We start from the raw sequence: 26,964 nt of genomic DNA, 5'->3' as shown, positions 1-26,964 counted from the left end.
CACGGGCACGGGGATACGGGACACGGACATGGGCACGGGCACGGACAAGAACACAGGGATACGGGCATGGACACCGGGATACGAGCACGGACACGGGGATACGGGACACGGACAAGAACACAGGGATATGGACACGGACACCAGGAGACGGGCACGGACACCGGGAGACAGACAAGAACACGGACACGGGCATGGACACGGACACTGGGACACGGGGACATGGACACGGGCACGGACAAGAACACAGGGACACGGGCATGGACACCGGGATACGAGCACGGAGCATGGGACACAGACATGGACACCGGGACACAGGCACTGGGACACTGGGATACAGGACACGACACCGGGACACGGATACGGGACACGGACAAGAACACAGGGCACGGGCATGGACACCGGGATACGGACACAGGGCACGGACACCGGGACCCGGACAGCGGCAGAACGGAGCCTTTATTGCGCTACAGCGGTCCCGCCAGCCGGTCCAGCTGCCGCGGGTTGGAGCCGCTGAGGAACCGCAGCTCCGCCTTGCCGTCCTCGGTGTGCGCTGCGGGAGAGAAAAACAGAGCTGGAGGGGCTGGGCAGGGACGGGACCGAGCCCGGCCCCGCCGCGGCACCGACCTCGCTCGTGCTGCAGCCAGCGGCGCTCCAGGTAGTAGCCGTAGCAGCTCTCGAACTCCCTGGGGCTGTAGTTGGGGACAGCGATGGGCACGAAGGGGTCCAAGGCGTCGAAGCCTTCCTGGGAAGGGGGGTCAGGCAGGGTCAGTGGTGGGGACACGGCCCAGAGAGAGCTCATCATGGAATATCCAGGGTTGGAGGGGACCCACGAGGATCACCCAGTCCAGCTCCTGGCCCTGGAGACACCCCAAAATCCCAACACCCCAAAATCCCATCCTGTGCCTGGGAGTGCTGTCCAAGGGCTCCTGGAGCTCTGGCAGCCCTGGGGCTGTGCCCATTCCCTGGGCAGTGCCAGCAGCCTCTGGGAGAAGAGCCTTTTCCTGCTCCTTTTCCTGCCGTCCAGCCCAACCCTCCCAGACACAGCTCCAGCATTCCTTGGGTCCTGTCCTGCCCACAGAAATCAGAGCTGTGGATCCCTGAGGTCTCATTTCAGGCTCCTCTTTTCCAGCAGGACAGAAATGCCCTCAGGTGCTCCTCATCCTCCAGACCCTTCAGTTCAGCAGCTTCAGCTTTCCCAGGCTGTGATGCCCAGACTGCCCCAGGGCAGGGCAGGGCAATCCCTGCCTTGCCCCTGTGCCTGGCACAGCCCGGGGCACTCCTGGCTGCCCTGGCACCCAGGGCACTGCTGACCCAAAGGTGTGTGTGGTCCACAGAGAGTTTGAGCAGAGTCCCCTTGAACAGCACCAGGCACCAAACAATTTCTTTGTTTGTTTCCCAATGTGAAGAGGGGAAAATAACCCAGAAGAGGCAGTGGCTCACCTTTCCCAGCAGCTCCTGGGGAGTGTAGGCTGAGCTGGGCTTGAAGAGTGAGCCAGTCTGGCTCAGGGTGGTCACAATGGCACCTCCACTCTGGAAGGCAGAGCAGAAATAAAAATCCTCTCAGCTCAAACCCAGTGCTGCTTTAGGATCAACCCCTGAGGCATCTTTTTATTGCAGATGGAGCTGCTGGATCAAGGGTTCCATGATGGAGCCCCTCTGCTGAGCTGGGGGGGCTCACCTGGAGGGGAGAAGGCTCCAGGAGAGCTGGGGAGGGACTGGGGACAAGGATGGAGGGACAGGACAAGGTGGGGTGGTTTCACAGGAACAGGGCAGGGCTGGATATTGGGAAGCAATTCCTGGCTGGGAGGGTGTGAGGGCCTGGCACAGGGTGCCCAGAGCAGCTGGGGCTGCCCCTGGATCCCTGGCAGTGCCCAAGGCCAGGCTGGATGGGGCTGGGAGCAGCCTGGGACAGCAGCAGGTGTCCCTGACATGGCAGGGGGTGGCAATGAGTGGGCTTTAAGATCCCATTCTGGGATCTGGGTTCTTCAAAAAATTCTGCAAGATTAACTTTTTATAATGCTCCAGACCACACTAATCCTGGCTGCTCCATGTGAGCACGGGGAAAATAAATACACAGCTCATGTTCCCACGGCTGGCATCAAAACTTTTCTTACCTATAATGGGTTTTCTCTGCCAACAAATGAAATACTTTAAAATGGACTTTCCTATGCACCTTTAAATCTGCAGCCTACTCGTTCTAGCTCTGAGCATCCAGGGGATTGAAAAAGCAGCAGCAGCAGGAGTTGACCTCCTACAGCAAAACGTTCAGAAACCAGAAGTTCTCATTAGCTCAAAGAACTCATAACCCAAACTGCCCCAAGGGCTGTCAGACACCAGCTCAGGGTCCTCCAGCAGAGGCTGCCAGGGGAATCAGGAGCTGCTGCTGCAGATTCCAGCTGTGCCCATTCTCCTCAGGGGTGTCACAGTCTCTGAGACTCTGCTGCTGGGCCTGGGCCCTCCCTCAGCACTGCTGGACTCGCAGCTTTGGGCTTGTGGAAGATTTAATTGCTGGCAGAGACAGAGGCAAAGGCAGAGGCTGGCACTCACCCAGTCGTTCATCAGCATCTTCCTCAGGTTGTGCACCAGCGTCAGCTCCTCAGGAGAAACCTGGTGGAGATTGTCTGCATCACTATTTCATTGCCAGCAGCTCCCATCTGAGACACCAACTCCCCTCCCCTCCCTCCAGCTAGGCTGGCAGGATCATTCCCATCCTTCAGGAATGTTTCATTCTCTGCTTTCCCTTGGCCCTGCAGCACCGAGCCTGAGTCACTGAGCAACACCAGGCCCTGCCTCTCCAACCCCCACTGCACTTCTGCCCCAGGGAGAGACAGGAAAAACTCAGGGAAACCTGTCTGAAGCACAACGTGAACCTGTCAGACCCTCCAAAGCCTGAACTTTTTCAGGGCTTGCCACAGAATTAAAAGTGAACCAAAGAGCCTCCCTGCTCTCCCTGCAGCAGGAGTCAGGGCTGTCCCCAGGGAGAGCTCTGGGGGAATGGTGCCAAAGGATTTTAGCTTTTATAATTTATATATATATTTATATTTTTATAAGTTTTAAAACATATTTTCTGATTTTTATGTGTTTGTAATCCTGCAATTCTTTGGTGCATAATTCCATATCCAGCTAACTCCAGTGTGAGCTGCTGTTCTCCCATTTTGGGCAGACACAATTCCTCTCCAGGCCTGGCAATCAAGGACACCTCACTGCCTCAGGCCTTGAAAAATGTAAATGAAAGTGAGCTGGGGGGAGCAAACTGGGGGTAAATGACTATTACTGCAATTGGAAGATTAACCCCCAATATGCAAATGGACCAAACTAATAAAAGTTTGAAAACCTGTGATGCATTGTCCATTTTTGGATGCAGCCCCTGTGGGCTTTGTCTGCCCAAAATGTGTCTTAAGACCCTTCAATAAATAAAACTGCTTTTATTCTCTTCCTTTTGTCTGGCCTCTGCTTTTAGGTAGCCCAAAAAGGCATCTCTGGAAGAGGTTTTACAGTGACTTCTGTGAGCCAGAGGGAAGTTTGAGAAGAGGATCCATGTTTACCCCTGAAAGAATTTTCTACCAAAAAACCATAGAAAACATAGAAAGAACATAGAAAGAATACAGAAAGCAAGAAAGAAAGGAGAAATAAGAGAAAACTGGAACTATGGGCACTTTGTCTTAAGTGATCAGTGAATAAAATGTGAAGTTACGAGTTTTGTAAAAATGTACAAAAACCATGCATGCTAGAGCAAAACCAGGTTTGAATCCTGCTGAAACAGGAGCGTAGCTTTGTGCTGTGAGCACCCCAGCCCCAGCAGGCAGTTCCTCACAGGGCTCTTGTCCTCCTTGCTCAGCGTGGTCCGTCCCCAGAGCGCGTTGACGCCGTCCGCGGCCACCAGGAGCCGGCAGGAGCCGCGCTGGCTCTGCTGCCTCAGCTCCCTCAGCAGCACCCCCACGGCATCGCTGGCACTCCTGACCCGCGCCAGGCCCTGCGGGGAGCACAGGGCAGCGGCTCAGCCTGGCACTGCTGCCAGGAGAGCTCTGCTGCCAGCGGTCAGAGCGGGGCAGTGATCTGCTGCTCATTGTTAAAGTTAACACTGGTAAAATCAGGTGGGGCAGTGATCTGCTGCTCATTGTTAAAGTTAACACTGGTAAAATCAGGTGGGGCAGTGATCTGCTGGTCATGGTTAAAGTTAACACTGGTAAAGGTGGGGCAGTGATCTGCTGGTTATTGTTAAAATTAACACTGTTAAAGGTGGGGCAGTTATCTGCTGGTCATTGTTAAAGTTAACACTGGTAAAGGTGGGGCAGTGATCTGCTGCTCATTGTTAAAGTTAACACTGGTAAAGGTGGGGCAGTGATCTGCTGCTCATTGTTAAAGTTAACACTGGTAAAATCAGGTGGGGCAGTGATCTGCTGCTCATTGTTAAAGTTAACACTGGTAAAATCAGGTGGGGCAGTGATCTGCTGCTCATTGTTAAAGTTAACACTGGTAAAAACAGGTGGGGCAGTGATCTGCTGGTCATGGTTAAAGTTAACACTGGTAAAGGTGGGGCAGTGATCTGCTGGTTATTGTTAAAATTAACACTGTTAAAGGTGGGGCAGTTATCTGCTGGTCATTGTTAAAGTTAACACTGGTAAAGGTGGGGCAGTGATCTGCTGCTCATTGTTAAAGTTAACACTGGTAAAATCAGGTGGGGCAGTGATCTGCTGCTCATTGTTAAAGTTAACACTGGTAAAAACAGGTGGGGCAGTGATCTGCTGGTCATTGTTAAAGTTAACACTGGTAAAGGTGGGGCAGTGATCTGCTGCTCATTGTTAAAGTTAACACTGGTAAAATCAGGTGGGGCAGTGATCTGCTGGTTATTGTTAAAATTAACACTGTTAAAGGTGGGGCAGTGATTTGCTGTTCATTACTGAAATTAACACTGTTAAAAACAGGTGGGGCAGTGATCTGCTGGTCATTGTTAAAGTTAACACTGGTAAAAACAGGTGGGGCAGTTATCCTCTGGTCATTACTGAAGTTAACACTTAAAAACAGGTGGGGCAGTTATCTGCCGGTTATTACTAAAATTAACACTGTTAAATCAGGTGGGGCAGTTATCTGCTGGTCATGGTTAAAATTAACACTGGTAAAATCAGGTGGGGCAGTTATCTGCTGGTCATTGTTAAAGTTAACACTGGTAAAGGTGGGGCAGTTATCTGCTGGTCATGATTGAAATTAACACTGTTAAAATCAGGTGGGGCAGTGATCTGATGGTCATTGTTGAAATTAACACTGTTAAAAACAAGTGGGGCAGTTATCTGCTGGTCATTACTGAAATTAACACTGTTTAACACTTAAAACCAAGTGGGGCAGTTATCTGCTCTTAATTTTTCAAATTAACACTGTTAAAACCAAGTGGGGCAGTTCTCTTTATCTCTTCCACAATCAATCCTCCCTCCTGGAGATATCTTCTGTTAATGGGCCATTAATTATTAATTATCTTCTGTCCATGGGCCAGTGAGTGCCCTTGCATGGCTGATAAAATTCCATCATCCCAGAGGGAGGAGCCAAGCATTCCTACCTGGATACAATCTGAGCTTTGGGACACCCCAGCAGCCTTTGCCCCCTGCATTCCCAGAGGAGCAGCTTTCTTCTCCCCTCCCATATCTTTGCCTGAGAGCCCCTTAACTTTAAAATTATAATAATTCAGAGGGATTCAAAATTATAATAATTCATTTTCCATTTCAGAGGTTCCTGCCTTCCTTAGCAGACACCTGTCTGTTCAAACCAAGACAATTTCTTGCCAGGGGGTGACTTTTGGGCAGCCTTTCCAGGGGAAGACAAACTGACAGTCAACAACATCTTCCAAGAGCACTTTGAGCATCAAAACATGGGAACTTCAAATTCTAACTTTGTCTCTATCCAAATTCTCTGCACAATTTTCTCTACATCTTTTGTTGATAGGGAGACACTTTTTACTCCCCAATATCTCTAAGATCTTTAGGAGCAATCTGTGCCACAAACACAGGATCCTCTGGTACAAGGTGAGACCACACCAGCAGCACTGCCTGTTCCTTACCTGCTCCACCACTTCCCTCAAAGGGCTGCCCTCCTCTGTGCTTTCTCTTTTGCCCCAAATGTATTTTTTTTGTGTTTTTATCTGTGGGAAGAAAACTATGATGAGACTGGGGGTGACAGGAGGCAAAGCAAGGCTGGACTGCAGAGTGTGGGAGAAGCATCCACCAGCAGCAGCCATCCCCAGAGGGGTCTAAAGTGCTTTTCCTGCAGCACTGAAGAGCAGCACAGGGCAGGGCTGGGGTTTGCAGCCACAAACCTCTTGCAGGAAACGTTCATTGGTGGCTTTGAAGTTCTTGAGCCAGACAGAAGCCTGCAGGGGCTGATCCAGCCGGTCTTTGTTGTAGGAAGACTGAAAAAGTTCCTTGCAGTTCTTCACCCAGAGATGAGCTGTCAGCAAAATAAAACTTTGTTTTGAATTTTTTTTTAAGTAAAAATAATGGTATGAGGTGGGGATGGGAGGGGTGTTTGTGTTGCTTGTCTTTACTCTGCAGCTCAGGTAAGGAAAGTCACAGAATGATGGAATGGTTTGGGTTGGAAGGGACCTTAAAGATCAACCAGTCCCCCCCTGCCATGGCAGGGACACCTTCCAGTGTCCCAGGGTGCTCCCAACTGGCCCTGGACACTGCCAGGGACCCAGGGGCAGCCTCAGCTTCTCAGGGCCTCCCCACCCTCACAGGGAGGAACTTCTTCCCAACATCCCACCCATCCCTGCCCTCTGGCAGGCCATTCCCCCTTGTCCTGTCCCTCCACTCCATTTTAAATACTCTCTCTCCATTTTTCTTGCAGTCCCATTAGGTCCTGCAAGGCCACAATCAGGTGAACCCAGAGCCTCTTCTCCCCCAGGCTGAACAATCCCTTCTCCTGAACTGAACAATCCCAACTCTTTCCTCACAGCAGAGCTGCTCCCCAGACCCCTCTGATCATCTTGGTGCTCCTCTGGATTCATTTCAACAGGCTCATGTCTTTGGGACCCCAGAGGTGGATGCAGCTCCATCCTTCCTGGAGAATTGTCCCTCCCAGAGGAGGCCACACAGGGCCCAAATAATCTCTTCCCATGCCCATTAACAATGGAGAAAACCAAACTGACCCAGAGGATGTGTGAGCAGGTGAAAATTGCTAATTATGCTCTACTTTATTTGGGGGTTTTGTACGTTATGAGCCTTTTCCACTATAGAAAAACAAGGACAGATTGTGGTGGGATATCCTACAGCTCCCAAACTCTTCCCATGCTCATTAACAATGGAGAAAACCAAACTGGCCCAAAGGAGCTGTGAGGAGGTGAAAATAAACTAATTATGCTCTAATTTATTTGTGGGTTTTGTGTGTTATGAGCCTTTTCCACTACAGAAAAACAAGGATAGATTGTGGTGGGATATACTACAGCTGCTGAAGCAGCTTCTTTTGGTGTTTGGTGTGGTACCAGAGCTGTTTTCTCACCATCAGGGATGTGCACCACCAGCCAGCCCTGCCTCCAGCAGTAGTGAACCACGTGGCACAGGGTCATGGTCTTGCCTGTTCCTCTCTCACCATCTCCAACAAGCCCTGTCAAGGAAAGTCTCTGAAAAACCATTTCAGTTTGTATTTGACTGTGATCCCTCCAGAAAGAGCATAAAGGGGGTTCAGAGCTCAACAAAGCAAGGATGGCAAACCCAAATTCCTTCTCCTGTCCCCCACCCACTGAGCAGAGCTGAGGAGCCCCATGCCCCGTGTGCTGACCCTGTTTGAAGGTCTGTGCCATGAGTTAAAATAAAGACACCCAAGGTCTGAGTTCCCTGGAGCTCCTGCACTGAGCACAGACCTCGTGGCACAGCCTCCTGGAGACCAGCTCAGGCTCACCACCCTCTCCCCTGCACGAATTTCTTGTGCTTCTCTCCATTCCACCCTCAAGTTCAAGGATACAGATCACGTATCTGACAGCAGGGTGGGCAAAGTTGGAGCCCTTCAGGTAGGAGAGGATCTCCAGCGCCGGCCTCCGCACCATCACCCGCGCCTCGTTGAAGGTCTGGATCTGAGGAAGGACAGCTGGGAGCAAACTGCCACCAGCTGGCTGAGCACAGCTGTCCCCAGCCCTGCCCCAAACCCACCTGGAGGCCCCCAGCACCCCCAGCTATTGGTTTCTCGAGGTTGGGATTGAAGGCACCTGAGATTTCATGTTCACACTCGGGTGTTTATTATTTTTCTCTGTGTTACAGCCTCACAACCATGACTTCTGCAATCTTTCATTAACCAGGCACAAAATGGTTAACTATCTCTTGTTACACGGTCTTTAAAGACTAAACTATCCAATTAAGAACTGATACCTAGATTATTTTCCCTTTTAACCCAATCACTGACCCCAAAGAGCCCCAATGCTACTTTTCTGCCCAATTACAAAATGTGACCCAAACCCAGGAAGAAGGTGAAGAAGGAAGAAAGTGAAGAAGGAAGAAGAAGGTAAAGACCACTTGTCTCTGCACTAAAACTTCCATTTTTATTTCTATATTCTAAAACCCCAACCTTTGTGTTTTCTACTTTGTGATACTACACACTTCTAATCAACTACACATGATTACAACTACTGTAATCTCAGTATTATTAATCAATTTTTGAAGCCTTCTTCACAGCCTCAGGTCAATTGTAGTGCTCTCTTGTGGGTGTGAGCCTTTAAGCACAGAAAGTTGAAAATTCTCAGCATCCAGGGCTCCAACACCCAGCTCTGCCCTCTCTGCCCAGCAGCACCAGGGACTTTGTCAAGTGCTGCTTCCCTCAGTGGAAGGATTTTCTTGTCCTTCCTGTGCCCAAAAAAGGTTTTCTGGGTCACCTGCTCCACCCTGTTCCCACAAACTGGGCCGTGGGTGACTGAGCTGTCCATGAATGCAACTCAGTGACCTGGATTTGCACAGGTAACTGTGGGTTTGCACAGGTCACTGTGGGTTTGCACAGGTAATTGTGCATTTGCACAGGTAATTGTGGTTTGCACAGGTAACTGTGGGTTTGCACAGATAATTATGGGTTTGCACAGGTAACTGTGGGTTTGCACGGGTAATTGTGGGTTTGCACAGGTAATTGTGCTTTATATAGGTAATTGTGGTTTGCACAGGTAACTGTGGTTTATATAGGTAATTGTGGTTTGCACAGGTAATTGTGCGTTTGCACAATTACCTTGGGGGGTTTGCACAGGTAACTGTGGGTTTGCACAGGTAATTGTGGTTTGCATAGGTAATTCTGGTTTTACACAGGTAATTGTGGCTTTGCACAGGTAACTGTGTTTGCACAGATAATTGAGTGTTTGCACAGGTAACTGTGGATTTGCACAGGTAACTGGATTTGCACAGGTAATTGTGGCTTTGCACAGGTAATTGAGTGTTTGCACAGGTAATTGTGGGTTTGCACAGGTAATTCTGGTTTTGCACAGGTAATTCTGGTTTTGCACAGGTAATTGTGCATTTGCACAGGTAAGGAATCTGTTCCTGACCCAGGCAGAGCAGAGCCTGGCACAGCTCCATCTGCCTCACCACACAAATCAGAAGATGAGATTGCTTTGTTGCAGATATAAACTTATTTCATGAGACAGCCTGTTTCACACAGAAATATATCCATGTGGAAGAGGTTTTACAGTGATTTCTGTGAGCCAGAGAGAAGTTTGAGAAGAGGATCCATATTTACCCCTGAAAGAATTTTCTACTGAGGTTGTTGACATAGAAACCAAGAAAGAAAGGAGGAGAAATAAAAGAAACCTGTAACTGTGAGCACTTTGTCCTTCCTGACCAATGAGTAAACTTGAGTTTTGTAAGAATGTACAAAAAGTATGCATGCTAGAATAAAAACAGTTTGAAGTCTTCTGAAAATGGAGTGTTGCTTTACATTGTCTCCACCTCAACTACAACACAGCCATGGAAAATATTTCTGTAATTCATTTTTTGCTTGGGTGTTAGAAATGAAAAACACTGGAAGAAAAGCTGCCTGAGGTGGAACCCTCAAACTCTTCTGCTGCTGCTCTGGGTGGTTGACTCATCTCTTTTAGATGTTGAAAACACCAGGAAGGACCAGGAATAACTGCACTCCTGCTCTCTCATCCCATCAGAACATCACCAATGGATCTGGTTCTTCCCACACAGAATCACGGAATGGTTTGGGCTGGATGTGACCTTTAAGATCATCACATCCACGGGCAGGGACATCTCCCACTGTCCCAGGCTCTTCCAAACCCCCTCCAGCCTGGCCTTGGACACTTGCAGGGATGCAGCCCCAGCTGCTCTGAGTGCATTCCCCCCAAGCTGGAATATCTGAAAGGAATTCTGCAAGGAATACCTGCTGCTGGAAACGATGGGGCAGCCCATGGGGGAACACAGCCTTCACCTCCTCCAGGGGGATGCTGTACAGGCGACCCTCGTGCTGCTCCGTGTGCTTGGCCTGCAAGAGAAAATGGCAATTGGCACCCTGGTGAGGCTGGGTCCTGGGCACAGGAGGGTGGGACAGGGAGGCAGTGCTCAGTCACAGGCAGTATTCTCTTACTGGGAGGCAGAGCAGAGGAAATTTAAAAAAAAAAGGAATAAAGCAGGAGTTGTGGGGTCAGGACACTGCTGGCAGGTGATGGGGAAGAGGCTAAAGAAAGGAGATCCCAGCTGGCACTGAACAATGAAGGGATTCCCTGTGGTGTTTTGGGGGCACCATGGATTCCCCTCACCTCTCAAACCTCGACAGAGCTGCGGCACCCTTCTGAGTCACCTGCTGGAGTCACACTCCCTTTCTTCTGTGACAAAATGATGATTTCTGCCTTGGGTGCTGCTCCCAGCAGTGATTCCCACGGTGCCATTTGGTTACTGAGGCTTAAAAATCTCATCATTTCTTTTCTAGGGCAACAATTCCCAGTCCCTTGTGGTGCCCTCAGTGGTCAGGGCTATTCCTCCACTGCACTTGCATCCTGCTGCATTTATTTCTAGTGTTCACCCTGCAGGTCTCAGCATAATGACAGCAAGGAGCTGCTGCCACTGGGAGCTGAGAATTTAATGCCTGTTTAATTCTCTTATTTAAAGAGAATAATCCCTTCATTATTCTCTTTTCCTGCCATGCAATACCTGCAAAGCACTTGCTTCTTTCCTCTTGCTCAAGTCATCCTTTTTTGTGTCTTGTCTAATTAGGACACTAAACTCTGCAGCCCTTCCTGTGTGACTTTTAGCAGTTTGGTGTTAATCTTTGAAGCTTGGATCTTGTCCTGCTCTGCTTTCTGCATTTTTTTTCTATGGATTTAAAGTAAAACCATCCTCCTCTTTATTCCTGTTATATATAAAAACTGTCATTCACAACAGCAAATCCAACAATTTCCTTGTTTTCTTTATTTTATGTGCCAGCATTTTTGTGTGCAGGTGTGACTCTGCCTCTTTGGCCAGGAATATTTGGCTTTTCCCAGCTCTTGATGGACTCTTCATGGAGCACTGCTGGAAGCTCTGTTGCAGATCCATGAATTTTCTGGCCCCAGGATTCTTGTGAAGTCTCCCTTCCCTTCCTCAGGACAGATTTGCAGCCTTTCAGCACAAAATACATCTCTGCTCTCATTTTTTGCCCTCTTTACTCAGCAACTACCCCGTGTTCCACACCTCCCCAGGACACACAGGACTCTGTGCTTCCCCTTGGCACAGCTGCAGGATTTGGGGAGCTCCTGATTCAAGGAATGATTTCTTTAGAAATTTTGGTAACTTCAGCAAAGGGCTGAGCTGCTGGAGCTGCCAAACTGGGGGGGTTCAGTGGTCAGGAAATCTTTGCAAAGGGGGGAAATGTTAAATGCTGGCTGTTCAGGAGGTGCCCTGCAGTAAGGAGGTGTCAGCTGAGGAGAAGTGTGAAGTGACACCTCCTTTACCAAGCTTATTTCAAACTGTGCCTTCCCTGGGGACTCCAGGGCCCTTTTTCATTCTCAGCTTCATCCCTGACTTGCTGCACGAATTCCTTCACTCTCCTACACAATGTGGGTAATTTATCCTCACCTTCAGCCACTTGGAGCTTTGCTAATGGCAGGGTACACAAACTCTGATGAAAAATGTGGTGTTTAGTGGCTTTTTCAGTCCCATTTCAATGGGACTGTCTGGTGCAGGAGCTGGGGTGACCCAGCCAGCCTGAGCTGGCCAAAGCCGTGCCAAAGAAGTCAGAATGGCAGAGCCAGTTGCCTGGCAACCAAAACCAAGGCAGGCACAGGACAGTGGGGACAATGGTGGCCATCTGGAGTCTGTGGAGGCTCGGGGTCACGTGCAGCAGATCATCTCCTGGTTTCCATAGAGACCCCGGAGGAATCGGCACCGAGAGGAGAGGCTCCAATTACACAGCAGCAAAAAGCACCTCCAAGGCTCCTTCCATTCATTTACTGCCCTTCATTCTGTGCTCTGCGAGACACAGGGCGTGAGGCTGGAATTGTGATGCTGCAGAGCTGCGCTGAGGTCATCTGGGGTGTGGCTTTTATCCCCTGCACAGCTCAGGGAGCCCTTTCCAGGGAAGAACAACCCTGGAGCTGAAATTGATGGTGAAGAATTCATGGTGATGAATTCACTTTCAGCCCTGGAGCTGGAATTGATGGTGATGAATTGATGGTGATGAATTCAGGGTGATGAATTCAGTTCCAACCCTGGAACTGAAATTGATGGTGATGAATTGATGGTGATGAATTGATGGTGATGAATTCACTTTCAATCCTGGAGCTGAAATTGATGGTGATGAATTGATGGTGATGAATTGATGGTGATGAATTCAATTTCAACCCTGGAGCTGAAATTGATGGTGATGAATTCATGGTGATGAATTCATGGTGATGAATTCACTTTCAGCCCTGGAGCTGGAATTGATGGTGATGAATTCATGGTGATGAATTCACTTTCAGCCCTGGAGCTGGAATTGATGGTGATGAATTCATGGTGATGAATTGATGGTGATGAATTCACTTCCAACCCTGGAGTTGAAATTGATGGTGATGAATTGATGGTGATGAATTGATGGTGATGAATTGATGGTGATGAATTCAGGGTGATGAATTGATGGTGATGAATTCACTTCCAACCCTGGAGCTGGAATTGGTGGTGTCCAAGCTAAGCCCAGCTCCTGCAATCCCACCTGCGCAGCTCTGAAGGGATCAATACGCTCCCAGGAGCTCCCAGGCTCCATCCTGAGCACAGCAGGACTGATCCCTGGTTTAGGTGTTCCCACAGTGCCAGCAGCACTGCTGGCTGCCAGCTTGGCCCTGGTGGCACCAGGGTGGCTGTGAGCAGGGCAGTGCTGGCAGTCACTCACCGGGTCGCTCTCGCTGGTGTGGAAAATCGCTCGGGGTTTTTCTGCTGGGACATCCTGGCTGGACACAGAGCTCAGGGCAGCCCTGGGCAGGGCACAGCCACGGCCCAGCTGAGGGGAAAACAAAGTGGGGGAAATATTAAAATGAATACTATATGTATTTATGTTAAAAAGTTATGCTGTATTCATTTTTTAAAGCAGCGTGTTAAATATAGTTTTAGGTTATAACATAATGTTAAAATAGAAACTCTGCTATGTAGGATACTTTTTTTAAAAAAGAGGACTCACACCAAGATAGCAGCCATGGGACACCTAAATCTTTCAGAGAAAAAGAATTTATTGCTCCGTTATTAGAAGAAATGAACTTCTTCCTGCCTCAGGTCAGGATTCAGAGGAAGAAGTTGACACTGACCAGACAGAATCCTGTGTTTGAATGGAATTTATGCTTCATGTATGAGCTGTATGAATATGCAACAGGCTGTTGCTTTTAAGGGTTAATCCTCTGTTAACTGTGTCCTTTTTCAGGCTTATTTTGCCCAGGAAAAGGTGCCTGGACTGTCCCTAACTCTTTGTCTTCATTGTCTCGTATTGTCCTACATTCCAATTGCCCAAATATTTATTACTCTAATTATATTGCTATTTTTATAACCATTTTATTACTATTAAACTTTTAAATTTTTAACAACAGGTGATCGGTGTTTTTCACAAAGGCAAAGAGACAACAAAGCTGTCAGCAGCCAAGGCTTGCTGCTGAAAACCAGCCCAGGGAGTCTGTTCTGTGATCCCAAGGAGGCACGTGCAACCCAGAGCTGAACTCTGATGGCAATGAGAGTGAAAACTCATCATTAGCATGGAAATTCAGCATGGAAAACCCACGTGCTGCAGAACCAGATCTCACCTTTAGATACCTGCACTGAAACCATTCCCACCCGAGCCAGTTCCACCTCACTGAGTTTTACCCAAAACACAACACTGAGTTTTACCCATTTGCACAAAATTCCTTAAGATATTTTACACAAAACACAACACTGAGTTTTACCCAATTTGCACAAAATTCCTAAAGATATGCTACCCAAAACACAACACTGAGTTTTACCCAATTTGCACAAAATTCCTCAAGATCCCAACCCAGCCATTAAAGCCTCAGTGCTGGGAAGTGCCCACTCTGAGTGGCAGCACCCTGAAAATTCAGGCTGTCTGGCAATCCCTGATCACCTCAATTACCATGGAATAGTGCAGCTCTGCCCACTATTTGATATTTATAATTACACCCCCAACACTGATTTCCCTGCATCCAGACTCTGGCATTAGGATACAGTGGCTGAGGAACCAAACCAGCCAGCTAAGCTGATTAATTCATTTTTCCCCCAGACAGACTGCCTGCAAAGCCCAGCCAAAACAGGCAGGGAAGTGAGCAGTGGCAGGACAAGCATTTTATTATGCTGTGGTGAAAGAAAACACAAACATTTGTCAACGATTTAGAAAGTGCATCCTCCAGACAGGCTCTGGGAGAGCTGAGAGCCCCTTGCAGCACTGACGGGGCTGCTTGCAGCTGAACACAGGCAGCAGTTTCCAATTTTGTCTGTCTGGGTGAGAGCAGCAGAATGCAAAGCTCAGAGCCAGGGACAGCTGGCACAGCTCTGCTGCCACCCCGGTGCTCCTCAGGGGGACACAAGGGCTCGGGGGAAGAGGGATGAGGCACATTCCAGATGCCTGAATCAGCATCTGGACACTTGCCCTCCTGGTAGGGAAGGAATGAGACCAGCCTGGACCCTGTGGGAGAAACAGCTGCAGTGCAAACAGGGAGATAACCCAACACATCTTGTTCCCACGGTGCCCTTTTCCTCCTCAGATCCAGATGATCCTTTAGGGTGGCTTATTTTAGTTTAAAATCCACGGAGGTGAGAATTGACAGCCTTGAGCAAGGCACAAAGATGGCAATTTAATACATGAATAAATCCAGGAGGCAACCCTCGTCACCTGATCACCTAGAAAGTGTCAGCCTGGGATCAGAATCCCTCTCATCTCCCTTGAACAGGGGGTCACAGGAGCTGTGGCTGCCCCTGGAAGCATCCAAGGCCAGCCTGGATGGGGTTTGGAGCATCCTGGACTAAGGAAAGTGTCCCTGCCCACGGCAGGGGGTGGGACTGGGTGTGGTGGGAGGTCCCTCCCAACCCATCCATTCTGAACTTCTGGGATTTTCCCCTCCTCAAGCCCCCAGGGTGAGTGTTTGAGGGCTCTGCTCAGCTGCCAGGGAAGCTCCCTGCCCATCCTCTCCCAGGGGTATCACACAAATCCTCAGCCCTGATGGAAAATGAAGCAAGGCTGAACTTCGTGCTCTGGGTTCAGATTTTGGGGTTGTGCAGGCACAGCCTTGAGCTGAATGCTAATACTGGTTTGATGAAGCATCAATCTCATGTTTTAAACAGCCCAAACTGAGCTCAGCAGGATGTGGAATCTCCATGGCAGACAAGCCAGCTCCTTGTGAGTTTTCTGAAGAGAGCAGAAGTCAGAACACAAGTCCAATCCTCTGGTCTTGCAGCTAAACATTAAATTTCTATTTTTTTCCATCAACACAGCACATCCCAAATGTAAATGACCTCACCTGTCCCCTGCAATGACATTATGTTACTGTCACCTGCAGCCTTAGCACCACAGCTCTCTCCCAAAACCCCCTGGAACCTCGTGGTGCTTCGTGTGGGAAATGGATTTATAGAAAATTCTTAAAACTTGACAGGAGGTTCACATAGCCTGCATTTGTATGTAAACTTTGAGATGAGAAATGTTGATTTAGAAACGTTATAGGATAGGACAGACATTGTTGAGAGAGAAACTAAACCAGAAATAAGTTTCAAAAGATGGCTTTGCAAATAAGACTAAATACTTTGGAGAAATAGAACTGTGAAAGGTGCATTGTATTGAGACTCACAAGGGGTAATTTTAGATGATTAGTTTTAAAGTATTTACAACACAGTGTAGTTAAAGTTGATAAGCTAAAAAGCACTTACAGTGTAATTAGTAATTAATTAGGATTTAATTTAAACTTCAAATTTTGGACACTTTGGAACGTTGCCACTGCAGGCTGTGGGTGTGGGAGCAGCTCCCAAGCACCTGGAGAGAGGGAATTACTCCAGAGGTGCTGCAAAGTCAGCACAGGCAGCGAGTGCAGCCCTGCTCACAGCTGTGCTGAGTTCCAGACTGTTTCCATTTACAAAACCCACATTTCAAACTGCCTACAGATGGCTCAGGACACCCCTGCTGAAGCACTTTACATCCTGAGTTTATGTATTTCCACTTTATCCTGAGTTCAGAGCACCAAGGTGCTGGGTCCCGAGTTAACACATTTCTATTTTATCCTGAGTTTAAAGCACCAAGGTGCTGGGTCCCGAGTTTACACATTTCTATTTTATCCTGAGTTTAAACCACCAAGGTGCTGGGTCCCGAGTTTACACATTAGTATTTTATCCCGAGTTCAGAGCACCAAGGTGCTGGGTCCCGAGTTTACACATTTCTATTTTGTCCTGAGTTTAAACCACCAAGGTGCTTGGTCCTGAGTTTACACATTTCTATTTTATCCTGAGTTTAAAGCACCAAGGTGCTGGGTCCCGAGTTTACACATTTCTATTTTATCCTGAGTTTAAAGCACCAAGGTGCTGGGTCCCGAGTTTACACATTTCTATTTTATCCTGAGTTTAAAGCACCAAGGTGCTGGGTCCCGAGTTTACACATTTCTATTTTATCCTGAGTTCAGAGCACCAAGGTGCTGGGTCCCGAGCTTACACATTTCTATTTTATCCTGAGTTTAAAGCACCAAGGTGCTGGGTTCTGAGTTTACACATTTCTATTTTATCCTGAGTTTAAAGCACCAAGGTGCTGGGTCCCGAGTTTACACATTTCTATTTTATCCTGAGTTTAAAGCACCAAGGTGCTGGGTCCCGAGTTTACACATTTCTATTTTATCCTGAGTTCAGAGCACCAAGGTGCTGGGTCCCGAGCTTACACATTTCTATTTTATCCCGAGTTTAAAGCACCAAGGTGCTGGGTTCTGAGTTTACACATTTCTATTTTATCCTGAGTTTAAAGCACCAAGGTGCTGGGTCCCGAGTTTACACATTTCTATTTTATCCTGAGTTTAAAGCACCAAGGTGCTGGGTCCCGAGTTTACACACTTCTATTTTATCCTGAGTTCAGAGCACCAAGGTGCTGGGTCCCTCCTCCTGAGCAGGAGCTCAGCATCCATCCCTGGGCTCTGGAATGCCAGGAACAGCCGGAGCTCCCCGTGCAGCTCTGCACAGCCGCCCCCAGCGCCGCCCCATCCCGCAGCCTCTCCCGGGAGCGGGGAGGGGATTTCGGGCCGAGTTTCCATCTGCCAGAGGACAGAGCCGCCTCTCCGCATCCCTGAAATGGCAGCGAACCATCACGTGGTGCCCGGGATGAACCGGGAGCGCCGCGCCGTGAGGTGGAGCTGTTCCCGCATCTCCGGGGATCCCGGGCTGCTCCCGCATCTCTGGGATCTCCCGGGTATCCCGGGCTGTTCCCGCATCTCCGGGGCTCTCCCGAGGATCCCGGGCTGTTCCCGCATCTCCGGGGCTCTCCCGAGGATCCCGGGCTGTTCCCGCATCTCCGGGGATCTCCCAGGGATCCCGAGCTGCTCCCTCATCTCCCACGGATCTCGGGCTCTCCCGCAAGATCCAGGGATGCCGGGCTCTGGGAATGCCAGGATGTTCCCGCATTATCCAGGGATTCCAGGCTGCTCCCACATCTTCCAGGGATGCCGGGCTGTTCCCGCACGTGCCCCAGATCCCGGGCTGTTCCCGCATATCCAAGGGATCCCCAGCTCGGGAATGCCGGGCTGCTCCCCCCTGTTCAACAGATCCCGGGCTGTTCCCGATGTCCCACGGAGCCGGGCTCAGGAAACGCCGGGCTGGCCCCGCATGATCCAGGGATCCCGGGCTCTGGGAATGCCGAGCTGTTCCTGCTTGTCCCACGGATCCCGGGCTCTTCCCTCATGCTCCACAGATCCTGGGCTCTTCCCGATGTCCCAGGGATGCCAGGCTCGGAAACCACGGGCTGTTCCCACATATCCAAGGGATCCCAGGCTCAGGAATGCTGGGCTGCTCCCGATGTCTGATGGATCCCGGGCTGCTCCTGCATTTCCCAGGGATCCCAGGCTCAGGAATGCTGGGCTGCTCCTGATGTCTCCTGGATCCCAGGCTGTTCCCAATGTCCCAGGCTGCTCCCACATATCCCAGGGATCCCAGGCTCAGGAATCCCGGGCTGTTCCCGATGTTCCAGGGATCCCAGGCTCTTCCCTCATGTTCCATGGACCCCGGGCTGGTCCCACATGATCCAGGGATCCCGGGCTGCTCCCATATCCTCCCGGGATCTCTGGGAATCCCGGGCTGTTCCTGATGCCCCACGGATCCCAGGCTCTGGGAATGCCAGGCTGCTCCCGCATGATCCAGGGATGCCAGGCTCAGGAATGCTGGCATGGTCCTGCTTGTTCCACAGATCCGGGCTCAGGAATGCCAGGCTGTTCCCACATATCCCAGGCTCTTCCCGATGTCCCAGGGACCCCAGGCTCTGGGAATCCCAGGCTGTTCCCAGTGTCCCAGGGATCCCGGGCTGAGGGAATGCTGGGCTGGTCCCCCCTGGCTGGTTTCAGAGATCTCAGGCTGTTCCCGCACCTTCCAGGGATCTCTGGGAATCCTGGGCTGCTCCCGATGTCCCAGGGATCCAGGGCTGAGGAATCCCAGGCTGTTCCCACATATCCCAGGGATGCCAGGCTCAGGGAATCCTGGGCTGCTCCCGCATTTCCCAGGGATGCCAGGCTCAGGGAATCCTGGGCTGCTCCCGCATTTCCCAGGGCTGCCAGGCTCAGGGAATCCTGGGCTGTTCTGCATTTCCCAGGGATGCCAGGCTCAGGAATCCTGGGCTGTTCCTGATGTCCCAGGGATGCCAGGCTCAGGAATCCTGGGCTGTTCCTGCATTTCCCAGGGATCCCAGGCTCAGGAATCCTGGGCTGCTCCCGCATTTCCCAGGGCTGCCAGGCTCAGGAATCCTGGGCTGTTCTGCATTTCCCAGGGATGCCAGGCTCAGGAACCCCAGGCTGCTCCCGCAGCCTGCCCAGGGAGGGAAGCACGGCACAGGCAGAGCTGCAAAAAGGCAGAGCTGCAAAAAGGCAGCAGTGCAGCCACAGCAGTGCAGGAGGGGAACAGGCAGAGCAAACACACAGCTGGAACTCTTTTCCATCAGGAAGCCACTCCAGGAGCTCCTGCTGCTGCTCAGGGTTGCGGGAGGCTCTTGGACAGCCCAGGGCTGCTGTGCGTCAGAAAATGGAATAAAAGAAAAGGTTCTGGCCCCAGAGGGTGCCCCAGGGGCACCTGGAGCTCCCAGCACAGGGCACTGCTGGCGTGTCCCGGGTGGGAATATCCCAGAATCCTGTGATTTTTGGTAAAACTCCTCCCAGCAGCTTTTGTGTGAGACTGGTGGGTTGTTCCTCTGGGCATCCCAGCCCTGCAGAGCAAGGGAATAATCCCTTTTTCCTGGGACACACCTGAATGGAAGGGCAGGGTTTCAGAGCCAGGCTCCTCAGGGAAACGTGCCAATGCTGCACCTGCTCTTTCCTTAATCCACAGTGGGAGTTCACACCCCCAGCTCAGAGCAGCCACCAAGATTTTAGCTGGGAAATGTAACAATCTCATTTTTTACAGCTGAAAATTATCATTCCAGGCCCCAGGAAAGCTGAAATATTGGAAACTGCACACAGGACTTACCTTCCCAGAATGGCACACGAGTCCTTTCAGGCTTCTCAGCATTTTCCTGCAGGAACAAAAGTGGATATTTTATTTATTTTTGTTGTACCTGATTATTTTATGCTGAGAGGGAACTGTTTGAGTCATGACAAAGCAAACAAATAATTCAGAGCAAGTGCCAGATGCTCTGCAGTAACACAGGCAGGTGATCAGCATCACTTCCTTAGGAAAAACTATTAATAAAATAACAATAATAACAATAATAAGCCCATGCCATTAAAATTTCAAAAATTTTTAAAAATAAAAAGTCCATGCCAATAAAATAACAATAACAATATAAAGCCCATGCCATTAAAATTAAAAATTTTTAAAAAATAAAAAGTCCATGCCATTAAAATAATAATAATAACAACAACAACAATATAAAGCCTATGCCATTAAAATAAAAAAGGAAAAAAAGAAAAAGCCTATGCCATTAAAATAATAATAGCAATAATAATAACAATATAAAGCCCATGCCATGATAATAATAATAATAGTAATCATAATATTAAGCCCATGCCATAATAATAGCAATAATAATATTAAGCCCATGCAATAATAATAATAACAATAACAATAATAATAATGGCAATAATAATATAAAGCCCCTGCCATTAAAATACAAATTACAAATAGTTTTACATTTAAAAAATAAAACTAAAAAAATTAAAATTTTAATGGAATAGTTTAAAAATAAAAAAATAAAATTAAAATAAAATTTTAATTTTTTTTAAAAATCCCCTTTATCAGGGGCTTTTTCACAGAACATCCCAAGGAGAAAATGCTGACATTGCCCACCGAGGAAGCTTTGGGAGCTCTTGGGTGCAGGAATTTGCACCCGAAGGGAGAATTAATTACCCAAAGGGAGAATTAATTACCTGAAGTGCTTGGGAGGAGCTGCTGCTGGTCACTGCACAGACCAGCAATTCCAGCTGTTGCTGCAGGGAGCAGCAAAACAGCCCCACAGGGCAAAAAAAAAAATCTAAATTCGGGTTTTTGTTCCTTCTAACACAAACACCAAGAGGATTTTGGGGTATTTTACACCCTTTGGTGCTGCTCAGCCGGGGGAAATCCTGCAGATGCCCCTGCGCCCACAGCAGGGACGGGAAACCTGCTGTACAACCTCAGCAGGAGAACGAGAGAGCCACGGAGGCTGAACTCTGCCAATGTCCTAAAACTTCCTGCTGAATTCTGTCAGTATTTTAATTTTCCTGTTGAATTATGTCAATATTTTAATTTTCCTGTTGAATTATGTCAATATTTTAATTTTCCTGTTGAATTATATCAATATTTTAATTTTCCTGTAGAATTATGTCAATATTTTAAAAGTTCCTGTTGAATTATGTCAATATTTTAAAAGTTCCTGTTGAAGCATGTTCATACTTTAAATTTCCCGTTGAATTATGTTCATATTTTAAAATTCCCGTTGAATTATGTCAATCTTTTAAAACTTCCTGTTGAATTATGTCAATATTTTAATTTTCCTGTTGAATTATGTCAATATTTTAATTTTCCTGTTGAAGCATGTTCATACTTTAAATTTCCCGTTGAATTATGTTCATATTTTAAAATTCCCGTTGAATTACGTCAATCTTTTAAAACTTCCTGTTGAATTATGTCAATATTTTAATTTTCCTGTTGAATTATGTCAATATTTTAAAAGTTCCTGTTGAATTATGTCAATATTTTAATTTTCCTGTTGAATTATGTCAATATTTTAAAAGTTCCTGTTGAATTATGTCAATATTTTAATTTTCCTGTTGAATTATGTCAATATTTTAATTTTCCTGTTGAAGCATGTTCATACTTTAAATTTCCTGTTGAATTATGTTCATATTTTAAAATTCCCGTTGAATTATGTCAATATTTTAAAACTTCATGTTGAATTATGTCAATATTTTAATTTTCCTGTTGAATTATGTCAATATTTTAATTTTCCTGTTGAATTATGTTCATATTCTAAAACTTCCTGCTGAATTATGTTCATATTCTAAAACTTCCTGCTGAATTATGTTCATATTTTTAAGCTTCTTGTTGATTTTTAAAAATTTGATAATTTTTTAAAATGTTTAAATTAAATTTTGATTTTTTTTTTAAATGCTGCTGAATTAAATTTTTTTAATTTTTTAAAGCGGGGGTTAATTTTGAGCGTTCCGACAGCACCCCTGAGCGACCAGCGCAGCTCTGGGGCTCGGTCCCGGGGAACGGAGACGGAACCCGGCCGAGCACGGCCCCGGTGCACCGGGAGCGCCCCGGGAGCCATTTCCGCCCTTTTACCCCAAAACCCACACCCAGCGCGCCCCAAAGCCGCGCTCAACGCCGCGTTCGTCCCGGTTCAACACAACCAGCGCGCACCGAGCGCGGCCCGCTGCCCCCGGTGCCCGCCACGTGCTGCCCGCTCCCCGTTCCCGGCCACACCGGGGGCCGGAGCACCGCCGGGGCAGCGGGAGGGCAGGGCCGTGCTCCTGAGGGGGCCGGGGGTGCCTGAGGAGCGCTCGGAGCGCTCCCGGTGTCCCCCCGGTGTCCCCCCGGTGTCCCCCCGGTGCTCCCGGTGCCCGCACTCACCGGCGCCGCCGGTCCCGCCGCGATGACGGCGCCGCTACGGGAGGCGCTGAGGGACAAAAGGGGCGTGCTTACGCGGGGCGTGAGCGCGGGGGCGTGGCCTCGCCGTGCCGGTGTGTCTGAGGCAGCGCTGTTAATTTGTTTAATTGATTTCGGCCCTCCCCGCGCGGCGCTCGGAGGGCGCAGGGAGGGTTTTCAGATAGGGGCGGGTGAAATCAGAGCGGCGGGATGGGGCACAGCTGGGGGCACTCTGCCCAGGGCACAGGGCACTGCCCGGCGGGGCTGGGTGCCCGGGCAGAGGCTCCCCAGCCTCTCTGGGCTCTGCTCAGGGCTGGCACTGCCCAGGGCAGCAGCTCTGCCTCCCGGGCAGGGGCAGACACTGGGCTCAGGCCCTGCCCGGGGCTCTGGGGCAGAGCTGGGACACACTGGGACTGACTGGGGGACACTGGGACAGACACTGGGACAGACTGGGGGACACTGGGACTGACTGGGACACACAGGGACAGACACAGGGACAGACTGGGACACACTGGGACTGACTGGGACAGACACTGGGACACACTGGGACTGACTGGGACACACTGGGACTGACTGGGGGACACTGGGACAGACTGGGGGATGCAGCAGTGCGTCAGCCTCGACAGAAAACCCGGCTGGCCGAGGCCAGCGTCACTGGCAGCACAATGACGCCCCCTGTATCCTCTCGAGGATTGGGGTGCGCCTAGGGCGTGGAGGCCCGGAGTGACGGAGGATCCCGGAGAACGACGGAGACTGCAGTCCGCAGGAATGACAAGAGACGTTCCTTCGGGGTGCCAAAGTTCGGTTTAATTCCCAAGGGAGGACCGCCGAAAGACAGAGAAATGTGCCCGACAGCAGGTTATAAGGGATACAAAGCAACCAATCAGGGGGTAGGGGGGGTGTAACAAGATATTAACAGACAAACCTAACAACCAACCAGAGTAACTCAGGGGAGTGGCCCCGGCCCCTCGTCCAATCACCCCGCAGAACACAGAGAAACTTCTAGAAGGTGGGAAGAGTGTGCTGGATGACGGACAGGGACTCGGGGAGGAACCTAACCAAACTGGGGAGGAGCGAAGGAGGAGTGAGGGAGATTGACAGGTAACTGATGTCCTGGGACCGGACCAAACATAAAGACAGGGGGGAGCGGGCCAGCGCGATCCCACATCTCCCCCTTTTTTGTTTAAAAATAAAGAAAAATAAACGGAACTAAACATCTTCTTCCCAGCAGTCGTAACCAAAGTCTTCGTACCGTAGATCTTCTTCTCCTTCTGATGGCTGAAGCTCCATCACATGGTTTACGACCGCTGGGGCAGTCAACTTAATCATGAGTCTCTTAAGAATTGTCCATAAAATTGAAATAACGATAAGAACCAGTAAAACAACAAACACAACTGAAATAATAGTTTTAAACACCGACCCAAGCCACCCTGACAGTCCCCATCCTGAGAACAAGTTCCCCAGCCAGTCCGCGGAGTCTTCCTTGATTTTGCTGATCATCTCTCGCATCTGGTCAATGGCGAGACGGACGTCCCCGGCCTTAGAAGTCAAATTCAAGCAGCAGAGCCCCTCAAAGTCCTGGCAGCGATGGTCATGGAGCAGCAATAGAAAATCTATTGCTGCCCTGTTCTGCAAAGTGGCCTGCCTTGTGATTTCCTCGTCTTGTAGAAGGTCACTTAGCGCGGCTGATGTAAGATTTGCTTGTTTCGCCACCCAGCACTCGAGGTGGCCCAATTCGCCTAATGATTGAGCGACTGCCACCCAGGGGAGGAAGGTGATCCATGCCACCTCCTCTGGCTTACTCCAATGGAAAATCTCTTCGTCGCACAAACTGTCCAAATTAGTTAAATCTCGTCTTGTCCGATTCGAATTTGGTGCGACTTCTATCTTCTGCCAATTAACAATTTGACTTGTGCTGGGTGTAAACAGCGACAGCCGGCCGATAGTACATGGGCCTCCGAGAAGGCGAGAGGGGATGCCTTGCCAAGCTCGGTCCCCACAAATGAAAAAATAACCGTTGGGTAGAGAGCGAGGTTTAAAGTCCTGGGTAATCGAGGTTGTAATCTGTGACAGGGAAGGGCAAAGTGAGACATTTGCGGTGATATTTGCAATTTGTAGGGAAGTGTCTAGGTCGGAGTAAGGGAAGAACTGAATGCAAAAATGAAATGCGGAGGACCCGAGCAATTTTAATTCTAGGGGTTCGGTTTTGGACTGATTTAGTCTGTTGGCAAATCTCCTCCAGACAACATTAGGGTTAGGGTCAGAGGGGCGGTTGATTTTATTTTCAAAGAAAGGCTCTAGAGAATCACGGATGGATGGGGGCAACTCATCTGGAGGAGACGGGATCCCCACAAGGCAGGTGGACAAGGGGTCTGCTGCTGATGCGGTGGTGAGGCAAAGACTGTCTTGACCGAGGGCGTCGGCGAGAGTTCTCCAAACGTTCTTTCTTGGCTGGGGAACGACCCACGGCATAGATGGCAACACAAGGAGTGAGAAGGTGATGACGAAGGCCGTGAGTCGTACGGTCTCCAGCGGGGCTGCCATGGCGTGGGTTCTAAAACAATAGATAAATAAAACATATAAATGAAAGAAATCAAAATTCTGACCCCAGGACATCTAAGTCTCCCTCAAAGGGTTTCCGCCTACGCCTCCAGCAGGACTCTTGAACCTGGGGAACCGTACCTACAGACACCTGCTTTTTGGGCAGGAAGGGCCTGACCCACTTTGAAGGAACCCATTTGGGACCTGAGGGGGTGGATACGCAAGCATATCCCCTCCCCCAGGTCACCAGGTCAAACGGCCCCTCCGTTTTCCATGTTTCCGGGTCCTTTATCAAGACTGGTGGCTTTGTCTCCGGTTTCAGACTTTTGTTTTCGCCAAAATGACGCACGACAGGTGGGTTTAAATTATCAAATGAGCAATTTAGGAAATTGATGGTATATAAAGCTCGAGCAAGGCGGGTCTGCGGGGAGTCCATCTTCATTGCCGAATGCTGATGGTGTAGGGTGTTTTTCAGGCTCTGATGGGCTCTCTCCACCATGGCTTGGCCTGTCGGGGAATAGGGGATGCCGGTCTTATGCTCTATTCCCCATTGCTGCAGGAAGCTTCGCAACTCCCTGGACTTGTACGCCGGGCCATTGTCTGTTTTTATGCACTTTGGGATGCCCAACACAGAGAAGGCCAGCAATAGATGTTTTTTAACGTCATTGGCCTTCTCCCCTGCGTGGGCAGAGGCATAGACTGCATTAGAAAAGGTGTCGATAGACACATGTACGTAAGAAAGACGTCCGAATTCCGGGACATGAGTGACATCCATCTGCCACACCTCACAACTTGATAGACCTCGGGGGTTGGTGCCTGATGGAATGGATGGAAGTTGGAAGGCTTGGCACTGGGGACATGTTGCCACAATTGCTCTGGCCTGTTCCCGAGAGATCTTAAACTGTCTAACAAGGCCAGGAGCATTCTGATGGAAGAGCTGGTGGCTGAGCTTGGCCTGCTCGAACACGCACGGGAGGGGGGCCACCTGGGCAGGAGCAGCAAGAGCATCAGCTCTCCTGTTTCCCTCCATGATGAACCCCGGTAGCTCGGTGTGGGACCTGACGTGCATCACGTAGTATGGTTGCTCTCGGTGGGAGACTAGTCGAATTAATTTCGAGAGCAAAAGAAACAAGGCATTGTTGGAGACCTCCTGCAAGATTGCACCCTCAGCTCGAGAAACAACTCCGGCTACATAAGCCGAATCAGTTACCAAATTAAAAGGCTCAGCGAACTTCTCAAAAGCCCGGACGACAGCGTCCAACTCAGCGATCTGGGGAGACCCCAGAACTACTTTAACATCAGCCTCCCACTGCTGAGTCTGAGGATCCTTCCAAGTCATTACTGACTTGTGGGATGCTCCGGACGCGTCTGTGAAAACTGTCAGGGCTTCGAGGGGAGTTCGACTCTGAATGGATTTTATCGAAAGATGGAATTGAATGTCCGAATTAAAGAATTTGTGTGATGGTTTGTGGATAGAAATTTGGCCGGAGAAGCTGTCGAGTGCAAACTGTAATGCTTCATTTTCCTGCAGTAGGTGTTCTAACATTGCCTTAGTAAAATTACCTGAGCTCAGTTGGATCGGAACGTGAATACAGTCAAAATCCACACCTGCTAACTCCCGGATCCGCAGGCGTGCTTTGCGGATGAGTTCTGCCACCAGCTCCTGTGGCTTGGTCATTCTTTTGGACCTGTGGTGGCTTAGGAAAACCCACTCTATGATCAAGAGTGGATCCTTCGCCCCTTGGTCCCG

General features: G+C 49.4%; 1 protein-coding gene and 1 long non-coding RNA gene across 4 annotated transcripts; both read right to left on the bottom strand.

The window, feature by feature from the left end:
• Positions 1–439: 439 nt before the first annotated feature.
• Positions 440–22,756, bottom strand: DAP3 (death associated protein 3). 3 transcript variants are annotated; one of them, XM_064401540.1, is made up of 13 exons: positions 22,659–22,756; positions 20,073–20,118; positions 13,300–13,407; positions 10,339–10,440; positions 7,948–8,056; positions 7,486–7,578; positions 6,305–6,435; positions 6,050–6,130; positions 3,815–3,973; positions 2,548–2,607; positions 1,441–1,530; positions 625–742; positions 440–550 (listed from the first exon to the last, which is right to left on the bottom strand). In XM_064401540.1, exons 2-13 carry the CDS (start codon positions 20,112–20,114, stop codon positions 465–467), a joined length of 1,179 nt encoding a protein of 392 aa, XP_064257610.1. In that variant the 5' UTR covers positions 20,115–20,118; positions 22,659–22,756; the 3' UTR covers positions 440–464. The 3 variants fall into 3 exon arrangements, with proteins under 3 accessions (XP_064257610.1, XP_064257611.1, XP_064257612.1); XM_064401541.1 differs by lacking the exon at positions 22,659–22,756 and adding an exon at positions 20,972–21,347; XM_064401542.1 differs by lacking the exon at positions 3,815–3,973.
• On the bottom strand, positions 11,341–13,290 carry LOC135288203 (uncharacterized). Its single transcript, XR_010351455.1, has 2 exons — positions 12,009–13,290; positions 11,341–11,552 (listed from the first exon to the last, which is right to left on the bottom strand). It is a non-coding gene; the product is annotated as an uncharacterized LOC135288203 (long non-coding RNA).
• Positions 22,757–26,964: the final 4,208 nt, after the last annotated feature.

The sequence above is a fragment of the Passer domesticus genome, chromosome 32, assembly GCF_036417665.1.
Source record: "Passer domesticus isolate bPasDom1 chromosome 32, bPasDom1.hap1, whole genome shotgun sequence".
Classification (NCBI taxonomy): Eukaryota; Metazoa; Chordata; class Aves; order Passeriformes; family Passeridae; genus Passer; species Passer domesticus.
Note: the sequence above shows the minus strand (reverse complement) of the source record. Positions and strands in the feature narration are given on the sequence as shown.